General features: G+C 37.1%; 1 protein-coding gene across 8 annotated transcripts in view; it reads left to right on the top strand.

The window, feature by feature from the left end:
* The window catches only part of SLC4A10 (solute carrier family 4 member 10), a 146,423-nt gene that overhangs the window by 35,001 nt on the left and 92,800 nt on the right, over positions 1–18,622 (top strand). For 2 of the 8 annotated variants that reach the window (XM_064718544.1, XM_064718543.1), the window contains exon 2: positions 17,667–17,856. The exons of the other annotated variants lie outside the window; for them this stretch is intronic. In XM_064718544.1, coding sequence (XP_064574614.1) covers positions 17,830–17,856 — 27 coding nt within the window. In that variant the 5' untranslated portion in view covers positions 17,667–17,829. The remainder of the gene's footprint in view (positions 1–17,666; positions 17,857–18,622) is intronic. 8 annotated transcript variants of the gene reach the window in all.

The following is an 18,622-nucleotide window of genomic DNA, read 5'->3' as shown; positions in this document are numbered from 1 at the left end:
GACAAATGGGAGATTGTGACCAAACATTTGCAAAACATTAGAAGCAAAAAGTACTTTCAGAGTTTGCTGAAAGATTTCAAGTGTTTTTGGTGTACATAAGCCTCCTTCCTAAGACATGACCCTCTTCTCTGGTCAAATTCTTCTCAGTATTTTAATTAATGTTTCAAGTCATTGGGCCTAATGACCAGAATTAGGGAAGGCTTACTATAAGCATATCAGAAAGGTGTAAAACATAAAGTAACAGCATAAATATGAAATAGGTAACCACTGCATGGTCACAAAATACATAGCTACACAATGAGTGGAGTGTTCTAAGAATGTTCCAATCTATTTAGTGTTGCAAGAATATCATCACATGGTCATTCTGAATAAAGATTATTCAAAGGAATTTTGCTAAGATGCAGTCTGAAAATGTGAATAAATCAAATAATAATAATCGTAATAACAAATTATACTATGGTAATATGTTAAAAAATTAGAATAGAGTCATATTTAGTTTCCAAAAATTCCTGTAGAGGTGGAACCACCTAAGATGAAGTAGTAGGGAAGCTGAGCATATTAATGCAGTAAAAGAGAATATGCATTACTTAGAGTGGCATTTTTGAGAGAAGAAACTATCACAGTTCATTCTCTCTCTCTCTTTCTCCACCCTGTGCCTCTCCTTTCACCCTCCCATCCCATAATGAGCCTCCTAAAGACTATGACTTATTCATGTTATTTCTTGTTTCCTTGCAGGACCATATTTGTTTTGCCTTACTTAAATTTTCAATAAATGTTTTTAATGGAAGAACCCCATTAACATGAGTGCTGTTACATTACTGCAGCCAGTGGCTTTGCTGTCAATATAATTTCTTTTAAGTAGAAGCTGATCCATAATTCTGGTAAATTTGTATAGATTGCTTCATTAATAAACTCAATATTAACTACAGCTCACACAGCATAAACTCCACAGTGCTGGCCATACTGTTCTCAGTGTGACCCTAAAATCGCTTTCCTGGATAATTTAAACAGTGTAGGTACCAATGAGGAGACCACAAGATGTGACTGGCGATAAGGTGGCAAAAAGCTGCTATTCCCTCATTATTAAGGGCACCAGGTTTTTTCTTATGTTGAAGTGATCCTTCAAATATTTCATTTGTATCCATTTGCTCTTACCCTGTCCCTGGGCAGCACCGAGTCGGGCTAGGTGTTCTCTACATTGCCACCAGTGAGGGAGTTGTATGTTCTGATAAAACACCTCTGAGCCTTCTCGTTTGAGGCTGGAACAGTCCCAGTGCTCTCAGCCTCTGCTTTGATGGCCTTTGTGGTCCTTTACTGGCCTTACTTCATTATGTCCATTTCACTCATGTAAGAAGGGAATCCAGGCCTGCTCAGAGCTCTCCAGTTATGTCTCAACAGGGCTCACTAGAGGGACAGAATCACATTATCTGGTAAGGAGTCTTGGATTGTCTGTTAACTAGTCAGTTAATTACAGAAAAATTTGCACAGAAATCCTTGAAAAATGAGGACTGAATGCACAGAAAATTATAATTGGTAATCTTGTGGGGAAGGAAAGCTTTGAAAATAGCTTTGCTTCATTCATAGCAGTCATTTTAGTAATGAAACCTCCTGTTGTTTTGAAATGTCTTATGTGGAATCTACACCCCCCCAGTACTAATTGACATAAGCAGGGAATAAATCCTGAAGAGAAAGGCTAGACTAATATTTTGAGCTGAGCAAACTTCAAAGCAACCGAATAAAAGGATATTATCTAGTATGATATCACTAATCAAAAAACCCCAAAAAGGTAAACTAAATTAAATATGACCTAGAGGGATTCAAGAGTTGTGGTTTTAGTCAACTTGACAAAAATAATTTGTTAATTTCTAGTTTTGCTTAAAATTCAGAGTAAACTCAGAGTTCTCAAATGTTCTCGAGCAGCCATTAACTGATAAAAAATATTCAGCTTGGTATATTGAATGATGTAAAAAACGGAATTAAGGGACATGAGGGAGTGTTGAGGTATAGAAAATATTTCTCATTTTTATGATAGCTTCCCTCTGTTCCCCCAGGCTGCTTAAATGAAGCAAAAATTTATATAGGAGCCTTCAGTGATTTAAGATCCAACCGTTTCTCTCCTGCTAGCATAATGAGTTCACTTGTTTAAATTTTCTTTATTAAAGATTTTATGCAGGCACGCAGAGTCATTAAAATCCATGCAAGGAATCATACCCATATGGTTTGTATCCACATTTAACGCAATTAAAAGTATTCTAGCCAAAGCAGTATCAGTTTTATGTCTCAATCCTGTGATTAGAACTTTCTGGGAAAGGCAGTGTCATATTTATATCTGAATCCTGCAAGTGGAAAAGGAGAGAAATACCTTGTCCTTATACTGATTAGGAGAGTTCCAGTTATGCATGACCATTTAGATGTTTAGTTCTGTTTTGGAGATGGGAATTGGTGTGGTGGAGAGCAAGGTTATGATACGAGGGCATGAACTACACTTCAGGTGATTTTCTGTCTGAGAGGTAAGCATGTAGGTCAGTTATACCAGCTGATGTCTAATTTTGGTTCATTTTAAAAGGATATTTAAATGTTCTTTTTTCCCGCTAAGGTTATCTGAAATACTTTAAACTTGAAAAATAGCAGTCCTTCTCTTTCCCTTTTTCCCTTCCCATCGTTTTCTAACTTTTCTAGTCTGTTTTGGTGAATAAAGAATTTGAGACTCCATACAAATACATGTGTCTTAAGCAGTGGTTGTGCACATCAGAACTTGTAATTATAAGATCAGACAACTTCTAATTTATAAGAAACTTGAGATTGATTGGTGTTACCTTAGTGTTGTCTTCCAGGCAACATTTGTAATGGAGTTCACTGAATGATCAATAGAAAAATCTAATACATATGAAAACCACAAAATGATAATTTCATAGCAGTGACAATAATACAGTGATTTTTTATTGGGTTTTATGTGCTGCTGAAGATTACTGCTGGGTGCTTAGGTTCCACATGACAAGCATAGGCCTAGCTCTGTGAGGACTACTAAGGATGAAGCTCAGTGTCTGATAACTGTGGCTTGTCTTTAGACTCTCAGTTAAGGTGGTTGTACTAATACATGTCAAAAATAAGACATTTTCGATTACCTGTGCACAGGATTTAATGGCAGTGGCTGGGTAATGCCAGTGAAGTTTACCTGACATATGAAACTTGAACCGTATGGAACTGGAAGTTGTGTTGATGTTCTTGCCTTCCAGAAGGAGCTGAAGACCTCTTTCTTTCTTTGGCAACTTGGTTTCTTTGTTGCCTTCGGCAGACTGGATCCTCTGCTGGATCTCAGTGTTCTGTCACCAGTCCTTCTGCGCGTAGTCATGAGTGAATTTCTCATTGCTGCTCAGTGAATGTCTCACAGTGACTCACTGGGTTTTGTTATTGCCCAGTCTGCCTTCTGCTCCCCTCCTCCTCTTTCCTGAGTGATTTTCTAGTTTCTAGGGTGCAGATGTGCTGAAATTTCTCAGCCATTTAACTTCTAATGCAAACACGCATATTTGCCATGGATGTCAGTGAAAGATGTAATTTGTGCTGTCAAGAGCAGTTACTAGCACTGCCTTGTGTCCTGAACATCTACAGCAACAGAAACCTCAGCACAGAAGTGAGACATGTTCTGAGTCCTTTTCTTGCCTCCTTCAAGAGATAAGAACTGTTGTTTCCTTTTTAGTATCATTTGCAATTGCAGAGACAAGAATTAAATATACATTTTAAGTGATGTCTGTATCATCAGCTATAAACAAATTTTGCTGGTAATTGCTTAGACTTTATTTCCCTCATGGGCTTCCTTTCATGTTCATAGAAGTGTCATTATCAATTTCTACTTTAATTTCCATTTAATTTTCCTGTCTTTGCTTGGCTGCACTGTATACACCTATAGTTCTCTAATTTAATTTAGGAATGTAAAGAACGGCATCTTTCTCTTCTCAGAGAACTGAAAAATCTCTTATTCTGTTTATTTAAGTCATAGCAAACAAGATTCAGGCTCTTTTGCTTTGGACACTTCTGGCAGCTTCTTCCTTACAGAGCTGGGCAGCAGGGATCCTGTAAAGTAAATTGGTTAAGGCTTGGAGCCAATGCTGTTCCCATAATGGATGTTCCTGCCTTCCCAGCACGTTCATCACCAAATATCTTCCTCTCCTGGTTTGCAGTCTGCCATTTGGGACAGGCACATACACTGAGCCAGCAGAGCACGGGGAACAGCACCACACTTCTCAGAGAACAGCAGGTTTAAGTTCAAAGGTATGAAGGGAGATTTCAAATAAGGATGTTACACACCAAATACAGTGTTTCACCTGTAGAATTTGGGATTATAAGCAGCCTTTGGTTGACTAAAATATATTCTGTTGGAAGGATATGCAAATTTGATACTGCTTCTAGGCTGGCTAGAAATATAAATCAGTGTAAGAGTAAGAAGGAAACTGAGCAAGTAGGGACATTCAGAAAGTGTTTAAAACAAGACACATCAAATACAAGGTAATAATATTACAGAATTTCATTTTTTCTCATTGACAGATTAAAAACGCCATCACATCTTTGCTAATATTTTGTCATAATTTGCCATAAACATTACTTTTGTGATTCAGGATGATGGAAAATCAACAAGAATGAGAATAATAATGAATAAAATTTTCAAGGAAATCATAGCAGTATCTATTAATAGAACTATGCACAAGATTTATTGACTTGATCCTTTGCTGTTGAAAAGGAGAATTTCTCATCTATTACTTAGTAATTAATCAGTAGTCTCTTGCTACTCCCCTCCTGTCCTCCCGGTACTCTTTTTAGCAGATAAATAGTAAATGGGCATAGATAGAGTGATAGGCTAAATTTGATGTTCCAGTGCTTGTGAGGTTGGATGATCAAGCTTCCAGAGTGCCCTTGCAAGTCAAATCCACTTCTAAATGGAGAAGTGGGGACATTTGCCTTTTTTGGTTATCTTTTATTCCTCTACAAAAAAAATTACTTCAGTTTAAATGTAGAATGTACAGGGAGAAGCCATTTCAGTCTTTAGTGGTCTTATAAAAGCCTTGGGTCTTCTTTGTTTGAAGGACGGACAAAGATTTAAGGAAGACATCCTTCTGTTCTTCTGGGTTCCTGGTGTTGCTTCTCATCTCTCACAGAATTTTTCTCTGCACTGTGCCAGTTTAAAATAAGCTCATTCTAAGCAGAGCAAAGCTCTTGTGATATGCACAGTTTAAAGTGTGCTGTTGCAGTCCATGGCAAGGCTGTATTTCAAGATAATTTTTATCTGGACTCTCATCTAGCTCCCATAGACTACATAGGAGTTGTGCAAGGTGCAAGCTAACGTAGGATTTCATACTCTTTTTGAAAAGTAATGTCTTTGTGTGTTATGTTTTCATCTACTGAGAATTCTGCCACTTGTAAATGGATTTGTAATCCTGATGGGTTACAAACCTACTTCCTAGAGTCTTGTATTCTGCCATATTTATATCAGCAGATGAAATTATCTTAGAGAATTAATTTTTCAAAGAAAAGAAAATTATTCCGTATTTCCATTTCTAAGCGTGTGTGCCTCTGTTTTTCAAGTGTGCATACTTGTGACTATAATAGCATATCAGTCACAGCAGAGGAGTGGTTTTCAATTAACCTTTTTCCTTTTTTTTTTCTTTTTAGATGAGTCAACTCCTATTTAATGTGTTAGCTGAAATCTGTGGTTGCTGTTTAGCAGATCTGATTACACCCTTATTTGGGGACCAAAAACCCTGTGCAACTTTCTGGGATATGTCTGGTTTAAAATACATTAGCTGGCCTTATTCTCTTCACAGTCCTTTGCCTTCAAAATCTACTTGAACATAATCATTGGTAAAGTTATGTATCACACAAGCTGTGATGTTCAGCTTGGAAAGAAGAAATACGCTTAAAATAACAAAGCAAGCTCCTTAAGAAAACTTTTAACATTCCTCTGCAAGAACCCAGACATCTGTATGTCCAAGGATGCATAAGAACCAGTGATGCTATTTACTCCCAATCACTGGCAAATGATCCATAAATGTGATTAAAATTCCAGTGACAATAGGACTCAGATTAGTCCAGTTCCACGTTACAAAAGATTTATTAGTGTACATTGGCATGAACTTTTTATGTGGTTACAGAGTGTACAAGTATAAAATACTTTGACCAGTACTGCTTATATGGACTTGGCATGCAGTAAAAGCTTCAGGGGATTAAATCTTTCCTATTATAACTATGTCACAGCAAATCATCCTTATCAACTAGCATTTGAAATCATCATGTTGTTTGTTAAAACAAGTAATGTATGTCAGAGGGTATATGTGTAACAGCTCCAGATAACAGAAGTTTCAGGGTATATGAAAGAACAACAATTATTATAGTGCTGTTTCCTTTCTCTTGAGATTTTTGATTACTTTGTTGGTGCCAATTTATCTTTGTGTTTTCTGATGCTTTGCATGATCTTGTATCAACCTATGTCTGGGATTACACTTTGGTGTAATGTCCTTCCCTTCCTCCCTTAAATTACATCTGCCTCTTGTTCAGCTTGTGAAATTCCTGTAACTCCCTTGCTGCTTTGAGTGCAAAACTCTTTATCTCCTCTATTATTTGGTATTGTTTTAATTTTCTTGATGTTTCTAGAATGTTACTGATCTCAAAGAATCTAGATGTTTTCTTTCTACCTCCTGCAGTTCCCTCCGGCCCACAGAGATTTTTCCCCTTGTTTATTAACACTGCCTCATCTCTGGGCCTTTCTGTGGAGATTGTTACCTAAAATATTATCTGCTTTGAATTTAGGTCAAAGAATTAGGTACTTCTGTGCTGTTCTGAGTTCTTTCTGCTCCTATTTATTATTTATTTATTTAGCAATAGAATTTCCTTCTGCCTTTCTAATATTTTTATGGTGTACATGCATACAACTATACCTGTTCCTATCTCTGTCTGACTTTGACTTCCAACTATATTCCATTCATAATTTCTCACCCTTCAGTCTCTATATGGATAACCATCCAGCTCTGTAGCTGCCCTGGTACTGTTTCTCATTTGAACTATATAGCATGTGCCAAATCAGCCTCGTGCTTGAGTTGGTCTTGTCCCTGCACTGTGTTATCCAAGTTCCTTTTCTGTGGTGACTACTGGAACTTTAAAAAGATTTTTACTCTTTCTCTCTTGGAATGAGACTTCGTAAAACTTCTGTTTTATTGATCTTGATGATCTGGATTTCCTTTATTCCTCTTTACTTTCTTCTATCAGCTTATCAGTTCCCTTTAGGCACTGTTTTTTGTTCTTCTCATACAGTTCCAAACCCTTCTAACATTCATGGTCCTGGCTGACTCCCAGTATCCATTTTCTCAGTTCCTAATACCATCTGCAATGCCTCAAAGATACTGCTGACTATCTCTGGTGAAAATCTTTTGATTCTGCTGACTTTCCATATTTCTTAATCTCTGGGATTTCTGTCATCTGTTATGAATATTTTTGCTTGCAGTTTTGCCTGTTCTGTATTTTTTATTAGTCATACAGCCCTCCATTTAGTTCATCTATTACCCCATATTTCCATGTGAATTTCTTAAAACTAACAAACTAAGGTCAAAATTCAAGCTTCCTTTTTGTTTCCTGAAACAGAATTTTTTGTTTTGTAGTCTTTGAACCTGTTCCAATTAACTTTTTCTAGTTCCTTTCCATATTCTGACTTTTTAAGAATTTTTGCTTCTCTCTTTGCATTCCTTCCCTTACACAAGAAGTATGTCTGTCTCTTAATATTGAAAAAAAGAACTCAACACAAGCCAACCCTCTACTCCAGAAGTTTCTATTCACCAGATTAATGTCCTAACCCTTGACCTTCTTCATCTGCTCCCACTCCCCACTCTTCCTATTCATATGCTTTGTACACTTGTCTTAACTTTTTGACTTCTAATGCCTTTCTAGAACTGCTTACTTCTGGTTTCTGTCTTTTGCACTGAAATTTATGTCACTAATGTTCCACTTGACTTCTTCCTGGAGGAATTCCAGTCTAATCCTTTATTCTCCTCCACTCCATCTGTCATCTCTCTGTGATGCTATGTTATAGTCTTCACTAAATTTTGTTGTTCTTAGACATTTGTCATTTTGTCCTTGTTGATTGTTTCTCTTTACAGACTCAGTTTTTTATTGGGTGGGTCTTCCTCTCCCCCTTCTCTTTCTGTATGTAGGTGTATGTTTAGATCTCTCAGGAGTTCATACTCAGCTTTGCATCCTCCTCCACACCTCACTTCAGATAATTTAGCCATGAGCATAACCTTTATGAAGGCACCACTGCTTTTTTTTTTTTTTAATAGTTTTCCCCCAGTCTAGTTAAACCCAGCTTAGCACAGAAAATTTGCTTGGTCTTCAGTGATCACCTGAATGTAATCGTGTCAGAAATAATCTTGAATTTTCTTTCCTTTTCTTTCCTGATGTGCTCCTTTTGGTCTAGGTGGCTCTGAAAGCTGATAGCTCCTATTTGGTCATGTAGCCACAAATCAGATTGAGGTCTGGCTCCCCTCAGCACTGTGACTGTTGTGATCTCATCTGTCTGGCTGACGTTAATACTTACAGCTTTCCTTCACTTGATTACTGCTGTTAATATCATCTTTGCTTATCACTCTGCCTACATCACTTGCTATTTAAGGTCTATTTACTCATCTACTCAAATACAAATACAATACATCTTTTTGTCTTTCTTTTAACAGCTTTTCAACTGGCCTTGTCCTTTCCCTTCCAAGAGAGAGATTTTACCACGAGGTTGAATCTTGTGTTAGCTGTACTGGCAGTATAGTATCAATTTTGATTTCCCAATTGCTATTCATGTTATAATCATTAGTGAACTTTCTTTTACAGCACCCAATCTTTGAAGATCCTCATCAAAACTCTTTCTGCAGTCTGTAAAGTGAATTATAACCTTTTAGTGACTTGGCAGATGTGCTAGTTGTGTTCATCTTATTACACTTAGGTTGCTAAGTACCCTTAACTCATGGCTATTTGTTGTTTGTATTCCTGTAAGCTGTTAGACCTCCTTTAAGTGATGTGAGTATTGATTTATAAATTAAATAATTTTTTTGACAAGAACATCATGCCTGTATTTGCAGCATGTGTATCAATGGAGCCCATAAACATTGTTTTTATTTCTCCACATATTCATACACATACTTATTTAATAACAATGCTAGTCAAAGTAAAAATAGGAAGAACTTGCAGGTCTGAGGAAGAATGCTTGTATGAGTAAATATAGAGCAGCAGGTTATTATTATTTTTTAATACCTACATTAAGATTGGGCTTGAAGAGGAAGCGCCTGTTGCACTAAGTCTGAAAGAGTATTTAATACTGAAACAGACTCCACAGAGAAGTAGTGGAGTCACTGTTCTTGGAAGTGTTCTAAAAATGAGTGAGTATTCAAGAGCTTTGTGTATAGTTAAGTGGGTATGGTGGCGTTAGGTCAAAGTTGGACTTGATGATCTTGGAGGTCTTCTACAACCTCAATGATTATATGATAAGCCTGGTACAACTTGTAATAAATCAAAGATTCATCCAAATATCTTGTGGCATCTTTAAATTAGAAGAATTTTCTTTTTGTGTTCACCACAAAAGAATCCATGCTTTAATAATAGGAGATGGTGTTATCTTGACAAGGAAGGGTATGAAGGATATGTGTTGGATATTATTTTTTGTCATCGTGCTTGTAACTGTTTTCACTGTAGAGCAGTACTGAGATAGAAGCAATGATATGTAACTCAAAAATTTCATTACCTGTGATGTGCCAGTAAAACTTGATATCTAGTAATTTCTGCTGTTTTCCTAAAGTACTGACCACTGGGGCCATTTAGATAAGTACCCTTCAAAACTCTGTCTGATGGACATTGTTGTGTCCTTCCTTGCTGTTCTCTACATTTGCATAGGAGTCTGTCAATTAAGTGGCATTATGAGAAAATTCAAAATGAAAATAATGGTCTTTTCTAAAAATAAAACATTTTCATGTAGAAGCACTGACAGAAGATGTACTGCCATGTTCATACCTACTTTCTACTCTATAGTAATACTTGTCCCTTTTCCTTTCCAAAAGTTACATTCTATAATTTCAATATGAAGCACACTATTACAGTTATATAAGGTGTTTTTAACTTTTAGCTTATTTTTATTTTCAAGTGTCTAGACTTGTGTAGGACAACCAGATGTTGTTGTCCATCACATGGAAGTGATGATTTTAAAGCTTACAGATTACAACAGGTGGGCAATGTGTACAAGTTTAATTCTTATATCTGAGAGGCAGGAAGACCAGTTCAACTGCTACTTAATTCATATTTATCTTTGATTCTTTGGCAGCACGTTTCAAATTCCTGATTATTTATGTTGTGCTGTCTAAAGTTGTAAGCTGTATAAATCTCTTCTTATCTAATCCACTGTCATGATCATTTTCCCAGTATATTTTGGATGAGTCTTCGGTATGAAAATTTTCCTTACAGTGCAGTGTTTCATTGCCAGGGAAGAAAGGATGCAAAAATGACTTGGCATTTGAAATCTGTTAATTTGTCCTGTTATTTCTCAGAATACCTTATCAATTTCCCCTATTTCTTTTCTACCTTTCCCTTCCCTGTCCTCACTACTTCTGTACTGTTTCCTGCTTTTCTTAATGCCTGTGTGAATTAAGAGAAGACCACCTGAGCTTTCAGATAGCTGATAGTATTGTAAGTGGCTTGGAGGATTTAATTATTTTTTTATCTTCTTGTGAACAAGGGGCTCCTAACTCTTTTCTCTGGGATTACCCTTCCTGGTCACCATGGTTCACTGATGATCTGCGACAGATAAAGAGGGAGAGCAAAGATAATCAGGATATCATTGTCTAACTATGAGATGAAAAGTTTCTCCTCATGCTCTGACTGTATTGACAGTGCAAAAGGTCTCTTCATTTCCATGGTGGTAGCTGTTCATTTGCATGCAGCAGAACAATTCTCAGTGATACAAATTTGTGTTTTTCAGTCACATAAATTACACTTGCCTTGCTAAAAAATTTACTCATGACAACAAAATCACATAGATCAACCTAAATCTTTGGAGAGCAGAAACACTGGGTCATCAGTTCTAGATTTTCTGCTGAAGTTACTCCCTGAAAATATAGATGACTTGGGAAACCTTTAGACTAAACCCAACAGTTCAATTTGATTAGGAAATCTGTCAGTTTTATTCAAGGAAACTATTTACCAATTTCCTTTTAAAAAAGCCAAACAAACCAAACACAATCTTCTTTTCTCTTCTGGAGCACAAATAGCTCATATAGAAGTCAGGTCTGAAGGATCATAAGGGATCTGATTTGATCTTTGGGCTTGTAACAGAAAATTTTATAGTATTGGATGTTAATTTTTTCCTGAAAATGAATGACAAAATGGCAACATTATTTTTAACACTTCAGTTAGATTTGGTTCAGCCAGGCTACCTCCACTGCTGGAAGGGAAGCAATATCACTGGTGTTGGCATACTTCTGTGGGAGGTCAGCCTGAGAAACCTTCCTGCTGCCTTCACTAATCCTTGTGTTGTGTTGGAAGAAAGTGTTTGTCAAATACAATTGAAAGTGGTTTGAGAAGCAGAAGAATTGCTGAACATCATATTGGTGTTTCTGAGAGAGTGATTTAGTTTATTGTTGATCTTGCTGGCTTATAATATCAAAAAAGGTGGTTTTGAAATGTGGTTGGCATATATTTGCATCTAAAAGATGCAGTTGCCAAACAACATAATTTTTGTGGCTGGCTGTAAAGGAAGACAAAAACTCGTGTCTCCTGTGTTGTAGTTGTTGTCAAAATGGGTTCTAAAAAGTTGGTCATGACCCTTTTTCTTCTTTGCACTTGCTATTTCCACATGAGTAGCTGCTTCAAGAAGACTGTCTTCTGTGATTCCTCTCCCTGACCCTATTTTGAGCTGAAGAAATCTGAAAACATGTCATAATTTCTGAGGCTGAAAGGAGACCCCTTAAGCTGGGAAGTGTATCCAACTTAAAACCAAATACATCTTACTGCTGATTCAGAAACTAGCAATGACATGTTTTTTCCCCCTTTGCTGCCAGGCAGCTAAAATCCTATTGCATAGTGGGCTAAAGTCTGCATGTTCAGCTTCTAACTACACCTAAATAGGGCTGTTGTGCTGGGTCTGTCCTCACCTGGCACTGGGACAAGAGAGAGGCCAGACAAGCTAAAATTAAATCTCATTTAGGCTTTGGATAAAGTCTTCACATCCATCTTCTTGCTGCTAGACTTCTCTGTAGTAGCTGACATCTCCATTGCTATGAATTGAGAAAAGAGGATTTCAGCTAATGGCACCACATCAGAATGACATAAGAAATTGAAATAATAACCACAGAGGACAAAACAACCATCTATGCTGTTCTCCTCTCTAGAACTTCTAAGTATTTCAGTGTAGTAAAAAATATGAAGTAAAAGGAATAAAATCTCAGTCATAAAGATGTTACCCTACTTTTACATCTACATAGCAGCAAGGAGTACTGTCTTTTATTTATTCAGACATCTGGCTGAAACTAGCAGTTGAATAAAGATTAGCTTGCAGATCTGGCAGAAGTGATAGGGTGGAAGGAAAGGGAGAAGTTTTGAGACTCTGAATATGAGTGAAAATATTCAAGGAAGCACAGTAACCTAAGTGCCTTGTTCAGGTTTTTTAAGGTGCTTGCATCGCTTGAGCTGTCCTGATAAATTTACTCCAAGACATACAAAGCATGATAAGCAGCTGCAATTAATTTTACGTGCTTTAAAACAGTTTCCAGAAGCCAGAAAGGATTTAGCAGTTGATTATTCTTTTATTATATCCTCTGCTCTAACAGGTTTATCAGGCGTTTTAAGTGGGGAAGGTTTTTGTCCATGTTCTGTTGCAATTGTCCCCACTCCCCCACCCCACTGCGTCAGGCAGACAAAGTGGGGCACCTGGCCATTGCAACAAGCCAAGCTCCTATTGTGCCTTGATTTTCTGTTTAATCTTTTTAAATAGAAATGTTGTCTTCAGTTGGATAGGTGTATGGAGAATAGATAAAAGAATGTATCATGTTTACCTTGCAAATGGAAGGATGTATTGTTCCTACCTAAAATGGCTTTTCTAAGAAAGAAGATTTCATATCAAATGTAAAGGAAATATTTATGTGTCAGTTTATAGCTGCTCTATTGTGCACAATGATATATAACAAGTACAGGATGCTTCAATGCAGATGAACACAGGAATTACAAGTATTACTGAGTTTTAATTCTGTGTAAAACTGCTTTGGTTTATTTTCTGCTTGTGTTTTGTTTTATTTATAGCAACACTTTGTGCTTAGAGTTAATGTCTGAAATGCTTCTCTAAGCTTATATGTTACAGAAATTGCATTATAACATTAAATATGTGTTCAGTCTCAGGCCAGTAGCAAATCAGTTCTTTGAAGCCAGTGCTGATTAGTGCAATTTTTAGCAGCATTGCAGAACATGACATTTCATTATTGAGTCATGCTAAACATTATCTTGGGTTTTGCTATAAAAATAGAAAAGAGGAAAAAAAGAAGACAGAGAAGGATGCTTTTATGCATATGACATGCAGCCCTGGGGAAGATGCAAATCTGGGATGAAAACTAATTGCTTCTTACTTTGTCGCATAGCCTGAACTATGTGGAGCAGAGCTGACCAAAAGGAAAGCTGTGCTTTATGTTAACCAGTAGTGATTATTCCAGAAAGCTGCCATAAAAGCAGTGCCATTAAAGGGACGCTTAAAAAAATGATCCTTCAGACCTTATAGAACAGACCTTGTTGCATTATAAATGTGTTTTGATGGGTCTTCTTTGATAGGTAGACAGAGAGGAAAAGGATGATATAATGTAGCTAGTGGAATGGAAAAGCAATTATATTTCATCTGAAAGATAAAATTCACTGTATTTTCCACCCCAGAAGATTGCTGTATATGGTTATATATAATATAAGCAATTAAACATGATAATATTAAAAAAAGGTTGGTTTTTTTTTAAACCCTGTGTGCTTGTCTTCAGAAAGAGAAAAGAATTATAGCACCTAAATTGTGGGCATACACATTGTGCATTAAATCAGTTTTGTGTGAGCCTGTTTGCTCAAGGACATTTTAAAGGACGAGATTGAACATGGCAGTCACCAGTGATTTTCCTCCTGCAACAGGGAGGCAGGCTTCTCTGTGTGCCACAGCTTTTTAGCCATTTAGGCTAATTGTCTTTGCAAAATATTTCCAATATGCACTTGGTAGCTCTTGAGTTCAAGTAACTTCGTTTTCCATATCTTTAGTAATGCCATCTTTATGAAATGTTAAGATGAACTCAACCAAAATGACCTTAAAAATACAAATAGTGTGTAATTATTCTGTAAAATGAATACAACACAAAAGAGTAGTGTTGGAACTGAGAAGATAATTGTGTGTGTGGTGTCTGCAGAAATATTTAGTATTTCATTACAGGCCACTGGAGAAAGGTAAATACACAAGTTTTATACCACTAACTGTATGATAATAGGTATAAACTGAAATGAACATATTAAGGTTCCGTCTTTTAGGCATATGCAGTTATTGATAATGTAAAATAAAAGAAATAATTGTATGTTTGTCATGGTTAAACCCCAGCCAGCAGCCAAGCCCCACGCAGCGCTTGTTCACTCCCACACCAGTGAGATGAGGGAGAAAACCAGAAGGGTAAAAGTGAGAGAGCTCATGGATTGAGATACAGTTTAATAGGGAAAGCAAAAGCCACCCACCCAAGCAAAACAAAACAAGGAATTCATTCCCTGCTTCCTGTGGGCAGGCAGGTGCTCAGCCATCTCCAAGAGAGCAGGGCCCCATCACAGGTCACGGTGACTTGGGAGGACAAATGCCAGCACTCCAGATGTCCTCCCCCTTTCCTCTTTTTCGCCCCACTTTCTATGCTGGGCGTGATGCCACGAGGTCTGGCATGTCCCTTTGGTCAGCTGGGGTCCCTGTCCCAGCTGTGCCTCCCAGGCACCCCCAGCCCCTCTGCAGTGCGGCCGTACAAGGAGCAGAAAGGGCCCTGGCTCAGAGCAAGCCCTGCTCAGCAATAACAAAACAGCTCTGGGTGATCAACCTGTGCTCAGCACAACCCAAAACACAGCCCCTACCAGCTGCTGTGCACAAAGCTAACTCTGCCCCAGCCAAAACCAGCACAACATTACAGCTTTCTATTGTTTATGGGAAGGCAGTGTTTCATGGTTTATGCTGACAGGTGTTCCTGAGTTCCAGATGGCATTTCAGAATTATGTAGGTTGTCTAATCATCAATAAGGGGCTTATATGGAGAAGCAATTAATACCATGATTACTTTCCTTATGAGTCAGCAGGTGTGTCATATGCATAATTTCTAGTGTCTGAAAAATCAAAATGGCTTCTGCTCTGTTATATATTTCACAGGAAGAAAGATGCTGGAAAAAAGGTTCTTTAGGTTATATTGGTATGATTTATTCTGTGAGTATATTAAGAATGTAATTTAAAAGGGACAGGATTTGACTGAGAGTCTTAAAAACTGTGAAAAAAAAAGGTAGAATATTAATACTCTTTGTAGTTGCTTTTTGCATTGTATTTCAAAGGGAAAAAAATCTTCCAGTTTATTGAAAACACTGAACAAATACCAGGACAGAAAATAAAAGTAGCCAAGTATGAAAAAAAATAGATAAGAAGAAGGATCAAAAATTTTTTTGTAGTTTTCCATGTAAAATAAAAATTTCTGTTATCCATTTTGATTTGTCTACTCAAAATATATTAGGTACAGATGTCATACTAGTGGATCACTGTACCTACCAAGGGAAAGAAGTGAGACACACTCTTTGCAAGTATTTAATACTTCCTTGCTGTCCTAATTTCCTGTTTCTTAATGTATATTTATTGTTATACTAATATTTCATTTGCTATAGTGATTAACACAGATGATCTTTAGTAAATGTTTGCCCAGTATCCAAGTTGTTTTAATGATGTATTCAAGTGCTCTTTTAAGAGAATATATTGATTTTTCTCCTGTAGTAAATACATATAATACCTGTATAGATAACTTGAAATCAAAGATTGTCATCTGGACTTCAGCATACCTTGTTGTCATCCAAAAGATGTGGAATATGTCCTAATTCCATCATCGGGAAATGTACTGAAGTTCTACAAGAGTGTGTGTCTACGTTAGCACATACATATTTAAAGAGGTTTGTCGTGTGCCTTTGTACAGATCCACCTTTGAAAGTAGTTAATTTCCTTTTTCTCTCCACCCAGTCATCTACAATGTGATGAAAGCATAGACAGTAAGTAAAAAGGCACAAAAACATCTATCATAAAATGATGCTTCTCAGCTTTTCTAAAAGTGTGTTTTTTCATCAACTAGGTTGTTCTGAGGTGTGGAAGGGCAGTGCACAGTTTTGGAAGGTGGCAAATTGAGGACCAACCTCTTTGCAACCTGTTAAGAATTGTAGTTAGGGCTGTATCATAGCTAAAGAGGGTCACTTCGGGAAGTTTTCCAGGAGGTCATTTTTATATTGGAATATCCTGGATGCTGAGCTTTATCCATCCATAGGTGGAAAGGGCAATTAAGGCATTTGATTTTCGTTACTAAGTCATGGGCCTTTTGATTCCTTCTACACAACACGCTTAAAATTCCTGGTAACAACTGTAGTGTCACTTTATACTCTGATAAGCAGGTTGTTTATCTAAGGGTTGAAAATCCATACTCCAAGACTCATGATGACCTTCTTCCTTTGTGATTACTTACCAAAAAGTAATGTGTTTGAAGGTGGTTTATTTCCTTTATTTTGTTCAGCTTCAAATGCATATTTTCAGTATGTGGTTGCAACGTAAAGCATGCAGAAGATGACTCTATTGTCTGCTTTTCTCTACTTGCCACTATGTTTGAACTTCTAGTATGTAGAGACAAATATAGTAACAACTGTTTTTATAAGACTTTCATTAAATAGATGTTTTCTGTGAAATATGCTGCTGCTGCATGTTGACGGTCTTTCCAGCATTCATTTGGAAAATGTAACACATGAAAAAAATTATGGACTGAGTATGGTTGCTGGGCCCTAGTCTCTAAAGATCATGTGGTTTCCATGTAAAAAGCTTTGGCTTTTTCTTGCTGTTTTCTATCAGATACATTATTTCTTCTAATGTGTGTTTGCTGGTATTTTATTACTGTAGGGAAATAAATTTTAGATTAACTATTGTGTGATGACTATGTAAAACCATAAGATATAAACAAATATTATGAAAAGGAGAGTGAAAAAAATGTTCTGTTTTTTATGAAAAGTTTATTACACTCTGATTATACCTTTACTGAAATATAATTCCACTGGCTTCTCCAACATTGCTCTTGAATTAGGCTGGCAGAAAAAAACCCCTTACATTTATTCTTATATATTTTTGTTGTGCAATGTAAAATTATTGCAAGGTATTAGTATACATTGATTTGATGTATAAAAAAGAGAAAGTTTATGTCTTAATGTTTTTTGTCAGTTTCTTATTTCCTAACATTATCTATTCACATGGGTAAAATTTCTTAAATTGAATGACTTGGCACTTCTATAGTGCCTTGCAGCTCTGGAATGCTGTGTGAAAATTTATTTGGTACAGAGCAGCCCAGTGAGGAAGGTAGATGAGTAAGTATTATTATCCCTATTTTACAGATGGGGAAGCTGAGGCACAGAGATTAAGTGACTTTCCCAAGGCCACACAGCGAGTCAGTGGCAGATCCAGGATTAGCGCTCGGGGACTTCCTGGATCCCTCTTCCATGCTTTAAGCAGTAGACCACAGTGCTCACTGGACTCAGCAAGCAACTCATTGCAGTAATGGACAGTTCCAAGGACTTGCACATGGTCAGTGTGTCCACACATTTGTTTGCAGACTGCTGCAGTATGTCTGTATGGTTTCACTACTCCAGTCCTTGCAGATTTGTGCCCTATGTAAAATTTTGTACCTTCATCATCTTCAAATGGTGTAAAAGGAAGAAGAGGTAGAATTCTGACATAAATGTGGCATGGCAATGAGGAGCTTTTAGTTTTCATGCCTTATTCTGAGCCTTCTAAAATTGATGGGCCAAGCTGCAGATTGGCCCAAGATTCATGGCTTTGAGGATGCTAGTATGGAGTTTGGTTGGCATGAATTCCTTCTTCCATGAAGAAAGAATGGTTAGTCTTGCCTATACTTTCAGTTTCAAACTCTAATTTACGCAGCACTTAAAAATAATAAGTTCTTAGTTTTCCTGAAATTCTAATAAAAACCAGAGCCTTACTAATTGAAATTAGGTTTCCAGTCCCTATTAATCCAGGGGAAAGTGGAGTGGGATCTGTTTTTATTTGTGTTGCAATAGACCTCACCGCCCAATGAGTTTAAGCACGAAACTGCAAATGAACCTTTGTCTCACCTCTCCCCTACTCCAAGGGGGCAGTTCAGGAGTCAGAAATTACTTCTAGAGGAAATGCAGTACAACTCTTGTGCTGGTAAATGTGAGGTGCCTCTGATGCTGCTCCCTGGGAAGTCAGCATGTTCAGTGCCAGGCCTGTTTAATTGGACTTTGCTCAGAGTTTGACAAGTGAATTGCTAACAACACAGCACTCCCAATTAAGCTGTTTTTTCTGTAAT

Source organism: Zonotrichia leucophrys, chromosome 7 (genome assembly GCF_028769735.1).
Source record: "Zonotrichia leucophrys gambelii isolate GWCS_2022_RI chromosome 7, RI_Zleu_2.0, whole genome shotgun sequence".
In the NCBI taxonomy this organism is placed as follows: domain Eukaryota; kingdom Metazoa; phylum Chordata; class Aves; order Passeriformes; family Passerellidae; genus Zonotrichia; species Zonotrichia leucophrys.
The sequence above is the reverse complement of the archived record's forward strand: the minus strand, read 5'-3'. Positions and strand labels throughout refer to the sequence as shown.